This window comes from Anser cygnoides, chromosome Z (assembly GCF_040182565.1).
Source record: "Anser cygnoides isolate HZ-2024a breed goose chromosome Z, Taihu_goose_T2T_genome, whole genome shotgun sequence".
NCBI classification, from domain to species: Eukaryota; Metazoa; Chordata; class Aves; order Anseriformes; family Anatidae; genus Anser; species Anser cygnoides.
Window position 1 is genome coordinate 10,683,867 of NC_089912.1, and position 21,292 is coordinate 10,705,158.

General features: G+C 41.8%; 1 protein-coding gene across 7 annotated transcripts in view; it reads left to right on the forward strand.

The window, feature by feature from the left end:
• PALM2AKAP2 (PALM2 and AKAP2 fusion) overlaps positions 1 to 21,292 on the forward strand; it is a 257,309-nt gene that overhangs the window by 53,171 nt on the left and 182,846 nt on the right. For all 7 annotated transcript variants that reach the window (XM_013192283.3, XM_066988190.1, XM_048051418.2 and 4 more), the window contains exon 3: positions 5,921 to 6,051. In XM_013192283.3, coding sequence (XP_013047737.2) covers positions 5,921 to 6,051 — 131 coding nt within the window. The remainder of the gene's footprint in view (positions 1 to 5,920; positions 6,052 to 21,292) is intronic.

Here is a 21,292-nt window from a genome sequence, read left to right on the forward strand (position 1 = left end):
GCATGACTTCATTCCCTAATATGAGCAGTGCTTGTATCTTATCTGTGTATCATGCAGACATGCTCTGTAGGCTATAACAAGTATCTCAGATGAGGGAAAAGGCAACAGAAAGTTTAGCTGCTAAGCATAATGCTGTCTCCCAGATCATCACAGAGAGCTGGAAATTGCTGCCTGCTCTGTTCCACGGCCACTCATGCTGTGCAAGGACACATCCAGCTCACAGCAAAGCAGCATGCCAAGGACCACACTTTATCTCTGTGTCAAAATGAAGCTACCAGAAAGTGAAAAACTCAGGAATACATCACTCAGGAATACATTTTGATAAGCTGCTTTTTTTTTCTTTTTTTTTTTTTTCAAGATGGATCCGCCTGTCACATTAGCTTATGCCCACAGCCCTTCTCTGAATTTCCATATTTAATTATGGATGGTTAAGGGCATCTGACTCACGATGTGACCGTGCAAACAACTTTTTGTTCCAGTTTTCAGAAAGCAAGGGATGTCCTGCTGGCAGAGGAGAGGCTGCCTTAATGCAAGTCCCAGAAGCTGCTCTGCCCATGCTGGCAACTGCAATGTGACTGGCAGGTTGGATCCAGCCCTCAGGGGTGGCTGCACAGTGTCCTGACGAGTAATGTTTGGGGCAAATAACTCATTATCACGTTGGCAGATAAAGGAGGGCGTTTGTTACCATGTCTTTCACAAAGGCACACATAGATTTGAGAATATGATGCATCCATATTTTGTCCAGGGTAGAAATACTGTATGCATCTGAGGGAAAAAAAATCTCTTCATTCCCAGCACTAGATTGTTAATGCCCAGTGATCTCCAAGCCCCAAAACCCAAAGATTTTTGGCAAAACTTCAATTTGACAAATATTTCAGTAATATTGCCTTTGATGTAGCACTACTGATTTCAGCACAAGTACTCCGGTGATCATTATTGCCCATTTTCCACAGCACAGAAGTGCATCAGTACCCTGAATCATCTACATCCAAGAGTGTTTCTCAAAATCAGACACATTTTACTTGAGTAGGCTGTCTTTGGTCAACTTTTCACCTTTGTTTCTTCTTGAGATTATCATCTTCCTTGAAAATCTACTGAGCAGCCCGACAAGCACTCCACTTTAGCGAGCACTGCTCTTAAGAGTAAGAGTACACTGCTCCTGTAACCAATTGTAAATATTCAAGCAAAGAAAAAAACAAAAATCTCAAAATGTAGCAGTACTTCAAGAACTGGATTTATGTTATCATAAAGAGTCAAATAGCAAGCCTGGTAAATTCCTCTGGGCCTCAGGTTAAGACATGGCCTTTGTGTGGCACCAGAAATGTGTTTTCTTCATGATCTATGTTTATGGAAGGAGACCCAAAATCAGTAAGACTGATGGGTTGAATATATCACCAGCAGGGACAACCCAGAGGTGGTAGTTATGGTCTCTTAGAGGACATAACAGCATATGAAAGTGATGCTAAAAAGATTTACCAATTATAATAAAATGTCCCCCAATATTTAAACATCTGATGCAACATTAAAGCAAAATGCAGCATTGAAAGTAAGATTTCTTTTTCAATACAGCAATTCTGCTACGTGTATTCAAGGGGTTATGCCTTACTTCCTTGCCAGTGCATAATGTAAACAACTTAAAGCCCTTGGGTTTTACTGTCCTGAAGTATGAAACTGGAATTAATATCACGAAAGGGAGCTGTGCACCACATTTACGGCTGTCACTGTGTCTACTGCATTCAAGCATTTGGCACGACTTCTTCCTGTCCTGTCCAACATCTGTTCGCTTATTTCTGTCCTCACCATGATCTGTTCACAGAATCGTGACCTGTTTATTTGTTAGTTTGTTTGTTTGTCTGTTTTCCTTTTAGCAGGGTGAAGAAAAGTTACTACGCTGTCCTACAGTTAAGCAAAATAAGCACAGAGCTGACAGGTATCTCTGCAATCTCATTTGTGTGCAGAGAAGCCAAATCACCTGAGAGCCACGGTGACCTAGTGCATTGTGAGCCCAGTGCCCTTTCCACTTCAGTAACAGAGAGACTTTTTAACGACATGATCTAATTTCTGCTGAAGGATTTAGCCTGAAGAAATTGTTCTCTCCCAGTAAATGCAGGAATAGTTACATCAAACTGTACATAGTGTAGCTGCTTGCTGCACCGGTGAAATGTTGCCTTCTAATAGTACAGAATATTCACATTTTGGTATTGGAATAAGCTGAAAAAAATGTTTTTATTTTTACAATAATATAGCTGCTCACTCTTGCAGTCCTCTGTTATTTCTGCATTTTCTAGTCATACAGCACAACATTGATGCATAGAGAAGCTCCAAGATGCAATAGAAAGTTAAGGCTCTTTTCATGTTTTGAAGGATGAGGAATGCTGAAATACTAGCATGGGATTAATTTAATTACAGACTGCTGAGTAAAGCAAATGCATAAGATTTTTAACCTGGAGCAAGTCATATAGCAAGCTGATCTGGAGCTCCATCCCCATGACAGCATTTTCCATTAAGGAGATTTGAGGAACTCCTCTACTTCCTGGGGTAAGATTTGGCAAGACTTTTTCAAGGAGCATAACACAAATTTTATAGCTGTGGAGGACAGCTGGCAGTGAGCTTTCATTTCCAAGCCACATTTGGCTCTGTCCTGCCTCTGGCTGGCCTGTCTTGATGCTGGGCTGGCTGCTTCACAGGGCTGCCTCGTGCCCAGGAGCTGAAGCGAAGCATCCAGCACAGCTCTACCACCACCTCCCTCTTCCACCCTGCATACCCTTGGTCTCTTCACCTCTGCCAATGCCTTCCCTAGAGGTTTGTGATGAAAATTCCTTGGGAAAGGTTAGCTTGAAGCAGGTGATAGATTATTCCACTCCTATCTACTGCCCCAGCACTGTGCCAGGAGTCTTGTAGGGGAGAAAAGGTCCCACAGCCGGCAGGATGGTTGTGCATGGTCCCCTGACACGTGCCTGTTTCCCTGCCTATTGTGTTTGCAATGGGTGTATAAATACATGTAACCTCACCAGCTTGGCGAATAGATGCTCTGAATTTCAATAAGTGCTTCTCACAAATGTTTCCGTTTTTCAGAGTCTTCTTGTCTGGATTCCTCGGCATAGTATTTAATGATTGCCTTCATTTTCATCTCGAAAAGGAGAGCCACAAACATCAAAGCTACCACTTTTCCTGTTTTAGATAAAATATGCTGACATTTCACCCAAGAGGGAGGATTTTTAGTAGATCATAACATTCTTGTTTCTAAATAAGTCTTTAAAAAATCCCATTGATGCTTTCCAATTTAAAATTCATGCTATTAATAGGCCAAAAAAGAGGCTTCTGGGAAAAAGAAATCACGTGATTTTGTAGCTCAAATATTTCACATAATCAAAGGCCAAAACAAAATCTGTAAAAAATATCTTACTTGGTGTACAGTGGTTGTACTGAAGGGACTGGCCTCTCATTGTCTGAACATCATCAAAGAGATTCTCTAAGAGCACATTGAAAAAAGCCTGGATTTTATCTGTCCTCCTGCAGCAAACGAGGAGTGGCTGCTAACCTAATATCTTCAGGGCTGTCCAAGTAGCACTTTGCCAAGGCCCTTTCTGGGACTTCTGGAGACACATATGAAACAGGTTTAAAACGGAGAAGGCTGCCTTCATTTTTAGAGTTTGATCTTTAGAAAATACTTTTTTTTTTTCCTTTTTTTTTTTCCAACAAAGCATCATTCAGGATTTCAGCTCTGAGCCCGCAGTTGAGTGTAATGTATGCAGCAGCACAGTTCTGCATGCAGCTGGCTGCATTTCATTTTAAAGAAAAGACAGAAAATTTTTGAAGAACCACCAGCCTTCATAGTCCTGTGAACTGGCTTTTGCCCAGTGGGTAACCCGTGAGCTGTAATGCTGAGACCTCCTAAATGCCAAAGTCAGGCACAGGTTGTTAGATGTTTAGCACCCAGGAGATGTGAAGTCAGGACGTGTAAATCCCTCTTCAACTGGCTTTCGTTGTTTATCTGTGTGTGTGACCACCTGGAGGTCCTCTACTGAGGGGACATTTCAGTGGTGCTAGTAGGCCTGGCTGATCTGATAAAGTTCCTCCTAAGCAGTAATCAGCTGGATTCAACAGAAAAGCAAAGGTCACACCAAGAAATCTTACTACCAGCCCACAAAAGGCAGCAGGAAACACTAGTAGGTGACAGTGGCAGCAAAAGGGCTAGTGAACTGCAGAAGCTGTGGCTGGAGATAGCCATCCTTAATGATTTGTGAGCACCTTAGGGGTAGCCACAAGCAAAACTCAGTTCAGATGTCCTGAGCTGGATGAAACACAGCACATCTCTAGCATCCCCAGGTGCCACAGTTGAACATGACTGCATGGTACACAAGCACAACACCCCTTCCATCATGCAGAAGTCTTCATGCATGCAGAAACCACTTAAAACCCACCCAACCATCCTCTGGTACACTGTGTATTTAAAGTCAGTAAAAGCTGGAGTCATTTATCAAGTCTAATTCACTTGTGTGTTTTGCATTGCTCTGTGTCTGCTGCCTTATTAAAATCTATTTGCCTGATGTCAAATAGGCCACAGAGTGACAAGAATAGCTTGTGCACAGATACTATGCCTATATATATGCTGAAAAACTAACAAGTAGGCCCTGTCTCTCATGTCAAAAAGCTTTCTATTTTGGGATGGGTTTGAAGGCTGCTTGTGGTGGTGAGTGTTTCTTCTTTGTACGTAGTTTGCACAAATCGGATTCTGTTCCAGCTATGAGCACCTCGTTGAGGAGGCTGATAGTGCACGTTTGGGCAGCCCCTGAAATGCTATTTCTCCAAACTGATGATTTCCTTATTAGGCTCCTCTTTGCTGGAAGGATGCATGGCTCACAGCTGGCTCCCTGAGCCAGCATTTCCAATCAGTTTGGGAATTCAAAATCAAGGCTCCCCTCTCCAGCAAGGGCTAGGGTCTGGCTTTGTCAGTCCCCCTGACTGACCAATTTTTCCACCACTATGCTCCATTATTGCCAAGGGACTAAGCCCAGCGTGGCTTTGGGCTGCTGATCATCTCCCTTTCAGCGGGTGTGCTCCAGAAGGCCATGTCCTGTCAGCATCTCTCAGGGAGGATTCGGCCAAGACACGCAGGCTAATGAGCTGCTGAAAGGATTGCTTGCAACCAGTGCATCTCCACGGGTGAGCAGCCCGGGGTGAGTTGCAGCTGGTCTAGACAGTGGCCTGGTATGGTTGTCGACATGTTTTTGGTGTTGAAAACAAAACTTCCCAGAAATTTTTCCTGGTTATAAGTCATTGCTCTTTGCTGTAACAGTGTTGCACCCTTGTATACCTGTGGTTTCTGGAAGATTTTTGTTTGTTTGTTTTAATTGGCATCTGGGCTAAGAGATAATGTGCAAGCTTGTTCGAATGTACAGATATATGTTTGTGTGTGTCTGTATGCATGCTGGTAAATATATAGAGACACTTCCACTGTATATATCAAAAAGAACATATCTGATTAATTTAATAGTAGAGTGATTTTATCTTTCATTAAGTGCATTACATTTACAGCACGCTGCTTTTGAAGCTCTAAGAAGGTTATGAGTTTATTCCTTCCAGTACATGCCTTATCATTTGCAAGAGATCCAGACTTTTGTTCAAAGACTTTACTCCTTGCTCAACTGTCTCATTTGGGTGGTTTGAACTCTTGTTTTTATTAAAAACTAAAAATAACTTCAGGTTTAGGCACTGATTGTAAATATAGTCTACCCTGTAAAACTGATACTTCTAAATTTGGATAAACATCTAACAGATTGTCCAAAACTCACTGTCCGAAGCAGTAATCAGTAATTCAATGGGAGCGATCTAAAATTCAGATATACCTGTAGCTCCTTCTCAGTCTTAAGAGAGTTTTGTTCTCTCTGTTGCTAAAGCTATTTCCTTTTCTTCACAGTCAAAAGCTCTTCGGGAAAAATGGCTGCTGCAGGGAATTCCTGCTGGCTCTGCAGAAGAGGAAGAAGCCAGAAGGAGGCAGTCAGAAGAGGATGAGCTGAAGGTGAAAAAGCTGGAAGAAAATATACACAGGTAGGGACAGTTTCCCTTTGCTTTGCATAAGAATAGGCACTCCAAATAAAGCCAGAAACCTTCCCAACCCTTGGCACCATCCCCTTCTCTAGTAGCAGCTAATAGCAGATGCCTAGGGGAGGGTGTAAGGGACAGGCAGACAGACCCCAAATTTTACATGCCCCACATGACTTCCATGATTTGCAAGGTAGAGTCTTAGTGGTATCTTTGTGTTGAACAGACTTGGACAGATTTTTCGCATCAGGGAGCTAAAAAGGGGGATGAGTTCCCCTTTCAGATGCACTTGTATGATTCAATCAACACTTGTGGGATTCTCCATTGCTTTACACCTCCTACAGCCAAAAAGAGTTCAAAGAGCTGTGGCACTCTTTTGCACTCACTTTTCTCTGGTGCAAATGACTTTTCAAAATGCAACAGCAGATGCCACCAGCAGATCAAATATCTACAGCTTTCAGAAGCAAGGTTTGGGCATTAGAATCACTTCCTTTTATCAGTTTCCCATGGCACACTAAGTCGATGTTTGTACTCTTTTGTATTGTTTTTTCCTTTGTTTTGTTCCAAGCAATGTACTCCAAAACTCTTAAGAAAAATGGTTTTATCCCTCACAAAACAAATTTGAGAGCTGCTCCTTCTGCCAATTAGGCTATACGATTTTAGTTTTTTTCAGCTAGCAGAAAATTAGCAGAAAGTTGGTCAAATCTGGTGCCACATCTTCTATAAACGTGCAAGCCGAAACAGCAAATGAGAAAAGAAAGCAAATAGGACCGGTAGTCCAAGACTAGCCTAGCATCTGGTAAATTTTATTTGCTTATGTCAATTTTTTTCTTGTTGTTGTTTGTTTGTTTGGGGGGGGGGGGGGGATCAGGTTGGAATCTCTTGTAGAAATCACTGAGAACGTTTCTTTGGGGACATATGCAAGCAGACCCACCCTGAGCTTGGATGACACTAAACAGCTCCTATGCGGAAGTAATAGATCTGCATGAATGTGAGGATTGCCTCATTATACTGGTCTCTGTCCTGTTATTACTATTCATTAAATCTAATATGAATATTTGTATTGTTCATCTGTGGTAGCATAAGGCAAGATAGATTTAATTTCATACACTACCTGATGTTTTGCTCCATAAATTAATGCAGTATCTAGAAAGAACACATGGATTAATATTCAGAAATAAGTATTGTAATACATATTTCATCCAGTGTTGAATGTCTCAAGGTGCTAAGTGCTGTGACCTCATCCAGCAAAACACTTCAGCATGTGCTCAGTTTCAGCTATGAGAGTACCACCACTGAAGGCAAAGAGACCTGTGTGCTTATGAGCTTTGCTTAATTAAAAGCATAGGATGAAAGTCTGTGTAAAACCTTTTTCCCTGTGTTTTTGTTTTTCTTTTTTTTCTTTTATTTTATTTTTCTTTAATTGCAACCATGAGAAAAAGTATTAAATATTTGGAAATAAAGGAGCTCTCTTCAGCTGTGGCCACAAATGGCAGGTCAGCTGATTGCCACTGAATTGAAAAGTCATTTGCTTGACAGCCTTGCTGGCATGCTGAACTTCCCTGTCATCTTTCTGAAGGAACTCCAAAGATAGCAAAAAGTATTTTGATTTTGATGAGGCAATACTACACCTGGACTTTAGAGATAAAAAATAGAGTTTGAGGTCATTAGTTCAATTTCAGTTGGCATCTGTGACAACATGACCCTTACAAACAGAGCCCACCAAGATAGTCTGGGAAGGTAAAAGGCAATAGGAGGAGTAAGAGGAAGAGAGAAGATGTCAAGTCCATTATCTGGAGGGGTGAAGCAGAATGAACTCATCCTGAAAGCATTTGTTTTCCTCCTGCACACCATTTTCCCTCTCTGTTCCTGGAAGGGCGTTGAAGGAGAGGATTACAGGGAGATGGTTCTTATGTTCACATTGCAGAGGCACGGTGGTCCTTTGGAAGTGCATATTAAACAAAATCATGGGTCCACAGTGAAACAGTCCAAACCCTCTCAGTGAGGCCAACAGAGGACAGACTGAGCTGGTTACCCTGGAGGATAGGAAACTACCGTACGACCAGCCATAAAGTTAAGGCAGCCAAGGCACTGTATGACCAATGTGCCAGGGATCGTGAACATTTATTAAAGTCACACTGCATCATCTGAGCAAGCACAGAGGTTGTCTTTGAAAAAGCCTTGTGGCACACGTGCTGGCTTCTCCCTTCTGGAAAATAAGCAGTTTTTGCACTTACTGTGAGAGCAAGGTGAAGTTTTCTTGACAAAGCCAGCATCCATCCTCTGCTGGCAGCCAGCACCCATACTCTGCTTTAACATGAGGGAGTATGCAGTTATGCCTTTCCTTTTGCAACAGAACATCCCATCCTAATATCAGGGAACACCATTTCTTCTGTTTGCACTGAGTGCTCACGAAGCTCCCTTTCTCATACCTCTAAGTTTGCTCCATGAACACCCATGGCAGAAAAGAAATATCAGCCTGTATTTGCAGGCCAGTCATAAACAGTAGGTCTGGAAAGCTGAGTGAACTGCAAGAGTTAGAGCGGAAGACTGAAGGAGACAGTGGCTGAGACCAGACTAACATTCGTAAATGAGGATGTGGGCTCCTGTGGGACTGTTGTCCAGAAGTACCAAACATCTCTTCCTTTGGGCAACAGTAGAGCTAGGTATGGATTTTTATACGGACTTGAAAGCCTTGAACACAGTAGAGATGCTTCAGTCCAGTATTGCTTTTTCTAATTCGTTTTTAAGTGGCTTGCCCACTAAAACAAGATCTTTTGCAAGATGTACACATGATTGCAATGTTTAGTCTTAAGCTAGTGTAACCAGTTCTCCTCCATGTGGGAGATGTTTAATTTCAATGGGGGCAGCAAAAAATGCATGAATGTGCAGACCACTGTTTATATATTAGATTTCCATGTTATCATGATATAACAAAGCATATACTTCAGTTTGTAGTCTACAAGGATATGCACATATGAGTAAACCTACATGAGTAAGTATAATGACTTAATGAGCTCCCTCATCTGCAAAAGTGTTTGGAAGAAGAATGCCTACACTAGTCAGGATTTCTGGCACTTCATGCCAAGTGACTGAAAAAAATACCAGCATCATAAAAAGAGAAATAAAGCAGAACAGACCACAGTAAAGAATGCAAAACAAATAATGAAATGATATCACACAATTATGCTGATAATTCCCAACAAAAGTACACAGAAGTACAAGATGAACATACAAGTTCAAATAAAAGGGAGTGAAAGATTAAGACAAAATGCAGTATTTGGATCCATCTAGTAGTGGATTACACTGACAATGATCATTTCATAATTGGGATTAGTTTAATACCTTTAGAGATTTTGAAGCATATAAACATCTTTACATCTAAAGTGGAAATAGAAGAGTAAGCAGATCTGAAGCAAGTTTTAGTCCTAGACCCCTTGCATTCATGTTTGTCCGGCTTGAGTCCTCAGAATAAAACTTATGCTGCCCTATCTGAAAATGCTGGCATTCTGTCTTTATAAAATAAAAATAATAATAATAAAATAAATAAATAAATAAAAGTAGGGACATAAAAACTGGACTCTTATAACACTGATTGAGTCCTAAACGGGCTTAAAATCTACCAGTAGAGGTAAGGATGAAAAGGCATTTCTGCTTGAAACCTGGCTTTAAGATTGGTGGTACCATTGTATAGAAGGCAGAACAGAGCCAGACATGGACTTACAAGATTTCTTGCATTAAGTCATGGGGAAGCTTTAAAACTAATTTAGTTTTCCATGTTCTCATAAAGATTCTGGGTCAGTATTAGAGGAAAGTGACCTTCCTTGTGCTTCTTTCCCATTGTTGCACTGTGAGAAAGTGATCTCCTGCTTTCTGCAGTTGCCTTAGATGTTGATTAAATGTTAGCAAAGGAGTCACAAATGAATGAAAACACTTTCCTTCCCTTGAACGCACTCGCTGAATCAGAGACATAAAACCTGTTGTTTGGGATAACATTGACACCGATGCCCAGTGAACCTTCACAGACACATTGCCGATGGCTTGTTGTAGGTGAAATAAGCACTGGAATGTGTTGCATGCCTCCCATGGTTATTTTTACCACATGACAGTCTGTTATTTTTCAGCAGTGAATGGAAAGTTGGCATTCGACATCTGGGTATTAGCAGGCAGCATTCATAGAGCACAGCAGCCCACCCACAGCCTGCTGTTCCCTCACAGTATTTGAAAGGCTCCCAAAACTATTTTGTTTTACTAGATTACATTGTAGTACGTGCCGGTGGCCTGTGTTTACTACAAAAGGTGAAGAGTTTTCATTGCTCTGAAGTTTTCAGATAGCATGTCAACACAAAATACTCTGTGGCAACATATCTCCTCACTCAAAGACAGACGCCAGCATGAGGTGCCACAAGTGGATCCATTGAGCTCCTGGAGAAAAGAAAATCACAGGGCTAAATCCTCAGTAAACTGGCATATCCCTTTAGAAATCACTGGTGCAAGTGTTTCCAAAGGCCGACGGGGTGCCTGTCAGCTCCATGGAAGGACAGACTGCTCCCAGCACAGCAGCCTGCTGGACACATGAAGCAGGAAGACAGCATAGACCAGTAGGTGTTAAGAGGATCCTCAGACTGCTCACACATGAGAAACCTGTGGTGTTTTGGCATTGGGGCAGCTCTTAAGGTTGAAGCAGAGCAGGCCAAGATGTGTGTGTGTCCTGCCCTTTACTCAGAGTCACTCAGCTGTCAGCATGTACAGCTCCCAGCATTTGCAAGAAACCTTTGGGGTGCTGGAGTGTTTCACCCATGCCCATACTGGTGGTGAGCTGTGGTTGTTCCTCCTCCAGGAGAAGACTTTGCTTCAGTGGTGCTGTGTGGAGGAAAAGCCCTGGCATTAATGACAGTAGGGGCAGATCTGTGTTTTGGACCATTAGTACCAAGATTTTCCTTGGGAAAAATGTGTGTTTGTTGTTTGCTGGTGCCTTGCTGGTGTGGGGTGGTGGTGCGTACGTGCAGAAACTGCCTCCTGCCCAGCAGCTCATGTCCCAGTGCTGCCCTGCTGCTTGCTTCCATGCTTAGAAAAGTTTGGGAAGTATTTCAAAGATATCTTGAACTGAAGGATGCCTGTGGGAGGGACAGTGGGAGAAGTAGAGCCTCCAGCCAAGAAAAACACTTAACCTGATGGACCAACACAGAGGCCCCCTGTCAGCTCACACATGGGAGATGAGCACTGCAGGAGGAAGAGAGATGACAGTCATCTATCGACCAAAAGGTGTTTTGACTGCACAAGTCTCTCTGTTATTTTACTGTGTTTGGCTTGTTTCTGATTACCTGCTACTAGACAGAAGTCCAAATCAAGGTAGATGCAGATCCAAATGGAACTGAAGCTTCTCCAAAGCTGGCAGGATTATTGTCTCGTTATATTAGTGTGCTGGAATCTTTCCAGGTAAATGCTCAAGTCTGGATATTCCCCAAGAGGCTGGGCTAGGTCGTGAGAAGAAAATGCTCACCAAGATGATCTGAGATGCAGAAAAGAATATTTTATTAATGCGCTAACTTATTAACAGACTATGAGTGCATCACAGATCTGTGGTGTTAGCTGGGGTCTACTCTAAAGTCTCTTCTTATTGCAGTGTCCAGCACATACAGGCACAGGGCTCGGCTGAGCTTATCACAGCTTCTGCACCTTCACCAATTTCTCTCCTGGTGTCCACTTTTTCATTTCTTTCTGATGTCAGGGTTTTATTTCTTGCTTCTTTTCCCCAGGATAAAAGCTAAGCATGTCTCAGGCTGGGAACTCTGACTATAATTCTGTCTTTCTTGCAACTGGCACTAATAGTCTTTGCATGACAGAGAGAGCATGTGTCAGACAGATGTGAGTGAACACCTTCAAAAGAGGGATCGACTGATGTCAGAACCAGCTGCTCAGACCTCCCCTGGAGCACAAGGTGCAAACCAGGACATGAGGTGCCATTGCCATAATGCTCCTGTTATAAAGTTCTCATCGATTTCCCTGCAGTCAGCCTCCAGAGAGATGTGAAGAGTTGCCATGAACGGGTGCTAGTGCAGACAGCCACATGTCATCCAAGTGCATGGCCCACAAAAGCATGAATGTTTTGCAACTTCCACACTGATAGCAGCTGGAGAAAAAGATCAGGTGTAGAGGGGACATTGTTTACTCAGCATTTTGGGGTTTTACCTAAAGTGCCAGATGCAGCTTGTAGACAGACTCTCGTCTGCCTCTGCATACTGCCTGTTTGAACAGTTGTGCTGGAGTGCTCTCCAAGAGCGAAATAACAAAAATGTCTCATCTTCCCACAGCAATCTCTACAGATTCTGCTCTCCTTATGAGGGAAGATCAAACTTTCAGCACAGGAGCAGCTGTTTGCCCCCAGAACCTCTGTCTGGTTCTCCACTAAGACTGATCAATATCAGAGTTCATCTGCTGAAGTTGCATGGATTTCAGTTTTGGCAGCCCCTGGGGACTGTGGTTTCCAAAACATCACATCCTTCCCCTCCCACAGAGCTTTTGCTGGGGTGCTTTTCACATGTGATATATTTCTTAGGAAAACAGAGAACAAAACAAAAACAGGCTAAAAGCCTCAACAACAGGAAGTCTCAGATTTCCAAAGTAACCCACTCTGTGGTATGATTAGAGAAATCCTTTGGACTTGCAGGATGATCTCAGAAGAGAAATGGGTTAAGAGTTGCTGGGTGGCAATGGGTTTGAGGTTTTTATATATGGTACAATATATTCAGATGTGGCACAGAAAGAAAAAGAAAAGAAAGAAAAGAAAGAAAAGAAGAAGAAAGAAAGAAAGAAAGAAAGAAAGAAAGAGAAAGAAAGAAAGAAAGAAAGAAAGAAAGAAAGAAAGAAAGAAAGAAAGAAAGAAAGAAAGAAAGAAAGAAAGAAAGAAAGAAAGAAAGAAAGAAAGAAAGGAAGGAAGGAAGGAAGGAAGGAAGAAAGAAAAAGAGAGAAAGAGAGAGAGAGAGAGAGAAAGAGAAAGAGAGAAAGAGAGAGAGAGAGAGAGAGAAGAAAGAAAGAAAGAAAGAAAGAAAGAAAGAAAGAGAAAGAAAGAAAGAAAAAGAAAGGAAGGAAGGAAGGAAGGAAGGAAGGAAGGAAGGAAGGAAGGAAGGAAGGAAGGAAGGAAGGAAGGAAGGAAGGAAAAGAAAAAGAAAGAAAGAAAGAAAGAAAGAAAGAAAGAAAGAAAGAAAGAAAGAAAGAAAGAAAGAAAGAAAGAAAGAAAGAAAAGAAAGAAAGAAAGAAAGAAAGAAAGAAAGAAAGAAAGAAAAGAAAGAAAGAAAGAAAGAAAGAAAGAAAGAAAGAAAGAAAGAAAGAAAGAAAAAGAGAGAAAGAGAGAGAGAAAGAGAGAGAGAAAGAGAGAGAAAGAAAGAGAAAGAAAGAAAGAAAGAAAGAAAGAAAGAAAGAAAGAAAGAAAGAAAGAAAGAAAGAAAGAAAGAAGAAAGAAAGAAAGAAAAGAAAGAAAGAAAGAAAGAAAGAAAGAAAGAAAGAAAGAAAGAAAGAAAGAAAGAAAGAAAGAAAGAAAGAAAGAAAGAAAGAAAGAAAGAAAAAGAAATGGAAAGGGGAGAGAGAGAGAGAGTAACATAGCTAATTGCCTTGGTTCTGAAACTCGACCCATACTTAAAAGAGCAGAGTTGCTTAAGTGATGGTGATCTGAATACAAATTTAAGGATCTTCTACTACTCCTAAGCATTGTTAGTCTGTAATTATTTAGAGATGCCTATGTATCTCATAAAAAAGACTAAAGGATTGACTGTTCACTATGAGAACAGACTCCCTCCACTCCAGCTATGTCTGCTGTCCTCTGATATGTCTACCACATATGGACCTGCATAAAGACACCCATCTGACTAATCTGGCAGGAAAAAAAAAATGTATAGGAAATTTCAGACCTCCACCAATAACCAGTACATATCAAGGAATTTCTACAAGTGTCTCTGACACTTCATCCGTGTCAGTATGCTATAGATTAGGAGACATGTTCCTCAAGAAGGAAGACACACTTAGGTTTAAAATCTGCTCTGGACAGAAGAAGTTTTTGAGGACAACTTTTTCAGGGAAACTAACACACTGTAAATTAGCATCAATTTCCATATGTATTGAAACCTTTAATACAGTAGAGCACATGCTACAGCCCCTGGTGAAAAGGGCAGTTACAATCTCTTAGAATCATAACATCATTGAGTATCCCAAGTTGGACCCACATGGATCCTCGAGTCCAACTCCTGGCTCCACACAGGACCACCCAAAAACCTGACCCTATGACTGACAGCACTATCCAAACACTTCTTGAACTCTGGCAGGCTTGGTGCCATGACCACTGTCCCAGTGCCCAACCACCCTCTCAGTAAAGAACCTTTTCCTAACACCCAGCCTGACCCTCTCCTGTCACAGCTCCATGCTTTTCCCTTGTGTCCTAATCTTTTGACCAGATCCATCAAGAAAAGAGCAATTTTGGTCATTACAGTCATGCAGTAATGTGGAAGCTACAGGTTGCCCAAGTCCAGGTTTCTGTTGCCATACTAGATGAGATCCACCAGTAGTACAAAACTTCAGGCACTCCTCAGTTTTAATATTTCAAAGCTAAAAGATTTACATGACTCTGTGCGATGCTGTTTGCAAGATGGGAAAATCTCTTCATCTATTTACCATACATACTGGATCACCACATCTCTTCTGTGTGCAGAGCCATCTAAGATTTTCTCACTTCTTTTAAGCCTAGTATAACTGACAGGGGTTTCCTGAAGCAGTAAATTGTGGGATAGCATAAAGAGTAGAAATTGTTGGCTTCATTACATCTGAATTAAATCTTTATCACAGGCCAAATTAGATTGTTTCATTGAGTAAAACAGAAAGGACCAGTTTACATTCCTTTCCTTGTTAGAGTTAGGCTTATCATTCCTGGACATGGCTTGGCTGGAATCCTGGATTGGTTGGCTTGTGTGCAGGGCCTAGCTCTACAGTTCCTTCCAGACAGTTAGTTGGACGTCTATGTGGCATTTGGTGGCTGGAAAATAAAAATAAATAAATAAATAAATAAATAAATAAATAAATAATCAAGGAAATTCTATATCAGAAAGACATGTTCACAAGTGGGTGACATACACTTGAACAGTTTTGAAACAGATGAGAAACCTGCAGTGTTGTTTACAAAGAGAAGGCACAGAGCTAGGTAACAGACCCAACTGAGTTTTTTGTGTTGGTGTTTCACAGTGAGTATTTAGTCTGTGTTCAGCTTTAATGAGAGGCCATTACCCTGCTCTGCCAAGCCTAAATTTAGGTGCTGTGTATGACAAGACCAGGACATACAACGTACACATGCACACAGAGCTAAGGAAAACACAACTGTGACTTTGCTCCTTATTAACTCCCTTCTCCCAAAGGTACAGACTCATCCTGTATAACTGCAGGAGTTTAAATAAGAACCTCCATTTAGAGCATTGTCTCCCCATGCTCTCGGTGAGGAAAGAGCATCACCTGCAAAGCCTGTGTAAGTCCATCTACTTCCCTTGAGGATGGGTGTCTCAGTTAAGTGCTTCAAATGCAATGGGTGGTATTGAGGCCGTAATGCTCCTTCCTGCACAGGTATCCTCCACAGTGCCACTGGGCACTGCTGTGATGCAAACAGTCATCAATAACCATTAATAATTTATCTATCCGGTTCATTACGTGTTGTATTGCCCAGGCCCTGCCCCGTAATCCATGCTAACAGTCAGCACTTCCATGCATTTCCAGAGACCCGGGGTACCTCTGTGTAGTCAGAAGTAGCTACAGGAGGAGCAAGGTTCAGTGTCTGGAGCCACCCAGTGGGCATTGCAAGTCTTAGCCTCTCGTTTTTAAAATCCGCAGTTTGAAGAGCACGTCACCTTCCCAGTGTTGTTTTTTTAAACCACTGCAGTATGTGAATTCTCAGGAAAAAAATAATGCAAATCCCAGCTGGTGGTCGGGAGAAGACAAAGACTGGATGTGCAATCAGGAGTCCCGACTGATAAGAAAGGGACAGCTGTTGCCGATTTTATTGAAAAGTTGCAATTAAAGAAAAAGGAAAAGCCCCAAGGAGGGTTTTTCAGCCACATTCAGCAGTGGACAATAGTCTGCTGGCACGTGTGTCACCTTCTCACTATAGAAAAGTGCATGTCAGAAAAATTCTTGTAGCTGTCCAAGAATTTAATGCACAAGCGATACAGTCAGACTGACTATGAAGGACACTCAGATCAGCACGTTACAAATGTGAAGCATGCTCAGAGCCATGTACATGTATGAGCTTTGTAGGGTGAAGTGATACACGCCTCTGCACTGTAAGGCACTTGGGAATCACGTCCATGCACCAGATTGCTACAAGAACTCAAACTAGAAAAGTGATTTGGTATGACAAATGTGCAGAAAGCCAATTAAACAAATGAAGTGCTTGAGAGAGAGAGATGAAATAATAAGTGAAGAAAGTGTGAGGAATTAAAAAGCAAATGTACATGGATAAAAACAATGTCAAAGTCAGACTTGTATGGCATCTACTGAGACCTGTTATTGTTGCCATAGGCAGGAAAGAACTTGACAAGGCTGTCAGGTGTACTGCCAAACAGTAGGAAAAAAAAAAAAAAAAAGTATTTTGAAAAAAATAACAACATAAAAAATGTGTTCAAGGCCAGATAAAGCTGAGCTTTACAACTGATTCCTTTGTAATTGGCATTCTGAGCTGCAATTAGATCAAATTAAATGTTGTAATCTTAGGTTGTCAAGGTCAAGCAACTGGAGTAGCTTATGACCTTAAAATGACATTAATAGTCTAAAAGAAAATTTGGAGTGGGAGGTGAAAGCCAATTTAAAAGACATTGGAGTCAGATTTGGACAATGTCCATGTTTCTCCTTACAAGTCCTTCAGCTGATGAAGACCATCTGATACAAAAGGAGTCATAGCTATGAGACAGTGGAAGCGAAGTATACTGAAATGATCCTAGCTGGATACTATGCATGTAGAAGAATCAGTGGAAAAGGGTTTGACATAACCCAGGTGTCATTGACATGAGACTGCCTGGGCTTGAGCTATCTGCTCTACCTCCTCTATAGCTGTCAGTCTGCATCAAGAGAGACTCACCTCAGTATGGTAACAAAGTCCTGAAAAGATTGGTAAGCTAAAAAAATAAAACACATTCTAAGGAAAAAAATACACTGAAAAAGATGAAGCTGAGTCTGAATAACTGTATAGGTGGTGAGACAGAAATTTCAAAGGACGGTGAAATATACTGTAGATTGTAGTGATCTAGAAGTCCTGGTAGAATGGTACCATGTTCCCTTTGTCACAGGCCCAGCAAAAAGTATTCAGTCCTTCATATTAAAGATAGCTAAGTTATGCCTACTCTGTACTAAAACATTTGTACTGACCCAACTGCATGAGAAAAGCTTCCCTTTGTGGATTTATTTTTTACCAGCAAAGAGTACAGACCCTTTAAAGGAATGAGCTCTACAGGCAGAGGTTATTGTAACCCTGTATAACCACCTCTCTACTGGAAAACATATTGAAATCAGAAGTGTTTAAAAATAGTCACTAGTGTCATTTGGATATCTGAAATGAACTTTCGTTCTTCAGAATTCTTCAGGTTCCTCTCTTGTTTGACAGTGACAAGACAAGAAATAGGTGCTTATTAACACAAGCGGACGGTACTGCTAGAGAAAGCATGACAGAGCAGCCTTTATCTGAACAGAATGAATCACACTGTGACCGGACATGTGCTGCTGACAGTAGGTCTGGCTCCTGATGGTCACACCATTCCTAGGTCTCAAAGAAGCATGACCTGAAAGCAGAAAATTAATGTAGTATTTGGGTGGTGTGTAAAAATTATCAGGTGAAACTCCTGCTTTAATTCTCTAATATAGAAATGACACAGTTATGCAGGGTTAAAATGTTCAGCAGCATCTGCTGCATGCAGGCTCTGCTGCAGATGAATTACAAAATCCCCCAGGTAGATCTAAACCTGGGTGCTGATTGCATTGCAGCTGCAGCACGATGGAGCTCAGACTGGAGCAGCTCTGTAAGTACTCACTTAGATGACCACCTGCCCTTATGGCTGCTGGTGGTGTCTAAGCTAGCTCAGGTATCTCACCATGACATTGCATAGTGCTGAAAGCAGTGCAGAATTTGATGCTTCAGCATGATTACATCCAAACCAGAAGGCTGGCTTCATCCCCCTGGTTGTGGCAGGTACCTCGTGTAGGACAGGCACAAGCTGTAGCATGGTCTTCCCAGCCATTATATGACCTTCTGTACACACACATCTGCCTAACCTCTGCTGGAGTCTTGGTTGCTGCAGCCTGACTCATCAGGGCTCAAGCTGTGCAGGCTCTAGGTGGGTACAGCACATCCATCTGCTGAGATCCTGCTGCTGCTGGTGCTGAAGGGTTGGTTTGAGGTGCCTCAGGCCTGTGGAGTGACACAGCTGCATAATTAAGTGGGTAGCTTTTGTTGATAATTCCTGGGGGTGCTTTATTTTTTAATTCAGCTGTCAAAGTCCAGTTCCCAAATGATTCGTTCATCTCTTTAAAGTGCTGGCATTTTTATTTTTATTTTTTTATGCCTATCCGTTAATAACCGGGCTTGCTTTGTTTATGTCTGAAAGAGCTTCTTTTAGTCATTTTTGTGAAGGAGAAAAATCTGAAGCATACTAAATCCACAGTGCTTTTGGACAGGATCACTGACAATGGCAACGGCATTTCATGGTTTTTGGTGCAAACAAATGAAACATTGATTTTTGTGGCTTCATTTGCTCCTGCACTCCCTTGTGTCTTCTTTTGCTCCTGCTCTTGCTCAGTCTATGCAGTGGTCCAGGAATCCTACCTCACATTGGAAACAGGTCCAGCACAGATCTGTCCATCATTCCACCAGGCACAGCACATAGTAGGAGATGTTTTTTCTGGGAAGACCTGATAGCGTAAGCCAGTGGGGCATGCAATCCCTAGAAAAGGAAGTGGGTACCAAAGGAATTGACTACAGTGTAGGTCTTCTTAGTTTGAGTGAACCCCTGCAGACAAGAAGTCAAGTCTATAACCAACTGGTGGAATCAGGTCTTAACGTAGCTCTCTGATACAGGAAGAAAAAAACGTTCTCTGCAAACAGATACTGGAGAAACAAGGCAACTCCAGCACAAACCCTGTCATCTGTGATGGTAGCCCAGAGAAGACAGTGTAACTGATGGAGTTACATCTGAGTTATTTAAAGGGTGTTTCCTCCATGGGATGTCCATTTGGGAAAAGGAATTTTTCTACAGAGTCTAAACTGCTACAAAATAACAGATATTCGCAGTAAACCTGGGTTACTGGTGATAGGTAGGATTTGAGTGTGTGTGTGTAGAGCATATAGCATGCTAGTCAAATAAGTGACAAGAAAAAGCAATTTTTAACTAAGACTTGCAGCCTTTCAAATCAGGAAACCAGAGAACCCGGGTCACCTCAAAATGCCGTTCCAAATGGCTTGTGTGGGGCTAGCCATTGGGGTGGTGCTAAGAGGACAACCAAGCCCATTCTTCAGAGGTTACACCCAGAAGCTTAAGATACCATTGCTGACTCAGGGAAGATGGTTCATATCTGTTACACTGACATTTTAGCTTTGTTGCTGCAGGATTTCCTGCTAAGACAAACATAAATATATAAAATAAAGTAAAATTGAACTAAATTAAATTAGAATAAAATAAAACCATCAAAATAGCTTTATGACTTTGGGAAAGGTCATATCAGGAGAAAACGATGGACCATCCACTCCACCTGTGCCATGTTTGTGTTCCAAAACAAAGAACAGGAACTCCCACACCTTTGACCCTTTATTATCTGATTGGGATCACTCTGAGGAGAGAGATGTGGTGTCTACGAGTGGGTCACTGTGAGATGACTGCAAGGTGCTACCATGCCAAGAACATGGCCATCCTCAGCTGTGTTTTCCTCGTGCACAATAACTACACTTTAATTTAGGCATGATCAAAAATATTTTGTCACGTTTCTGCCAAAGTCTGTGAGTACCCACTAAGTCAGTTGTAGCTTGTTATATGACATGCATGATCACTGAAAACCCAGTTTTAAGGCTATGGGTAACATTAAGTAGTCTTTCAGGCAGGCAATAATGTCCAACACTCTTTTGTATCATCTTTCAGACAAGCAATTTCAGGACACCACCCTACAGACAAGAAAACCATGTAATTCTCTGCTCTTCGCCACGTACGTCGGCTTGACAAATGCAAAGCATCAATCATCCTGAAGCTGTACCATGTGTCACAGAACAATCACCCTGTTTCCTGTTGAGGCTGTCAGGAAAAGGCATGGTTGTGTAGTATCAAGTGTTAGGTAAAGCACCCCACTTGTCCTGGCCAGTGATCTCTGGAAATGGTATAAATTTTCTGAAAGGATGCAATTTAAACACGTTCCTGTAATAGGAAGTCTGCTTTACACCAGGGTGTGAGAGTTTGGCTTTACTTGATGAGCTTTTTTTTTTTTTTTTTCCCTAATCCTGGTACTATATTGTTTCTAACCAGAGAATGTCAATTAGCAGGTGTGGTATACAGACAAAATTACACCACCTAAGGCAGTGCAAACCCCAGGACTAATGCAGAGATGCTGCTGTGAGATCATCAGTTTATTAAATGCCTTATAGTTAAAGCTCACAGAGTGTGGACAGAAAATAGACTACAAACTAGACCAATGTCCACCCAAAAAGAGCTGCCTTAAATTCCCCATGCACAGAACAGGGCTTTCTCTCATCACTGCCATTTTCTCAGCAGAAGAGACAGACATGAAATACAACCTGAAAGCCAAAAATCATTATTGCAGTGGATACAAGAAAGAAGGAACATCAGAATAAAACTCCAAATGAGAAATTCCTTCCCTTTACCCATTCTTTCCTTCCCTTTACCCATTTCTCACCTTTTCCCTCTCTTGGGGCTGGGAATATAATAGTTGTCAAATGCTTTGATCTCTGCAAGCAAAGAGAAGCATATAACTGAGCCACATCCCGATGCCTTGGTTCATGGTGCTCCAGGGATGAGGCAAATCTCTTGCCTGAAGTGCAGGTGTTTTGTTTTTGTCTTTGTTTTTGTTTTTGAAGACTGCTGTTGCACAGCATTTTGAGGCAGTCATTTCATTAATTAAACATTTCAGAGAAGAAAGGAGAGCAGATAGCCACCCGTTCTCCTTCAAATGCAAACAGAGGACAGTAGTGTGCACAGTGGTTCCTGGGTAGCGAAATCACCTGCTT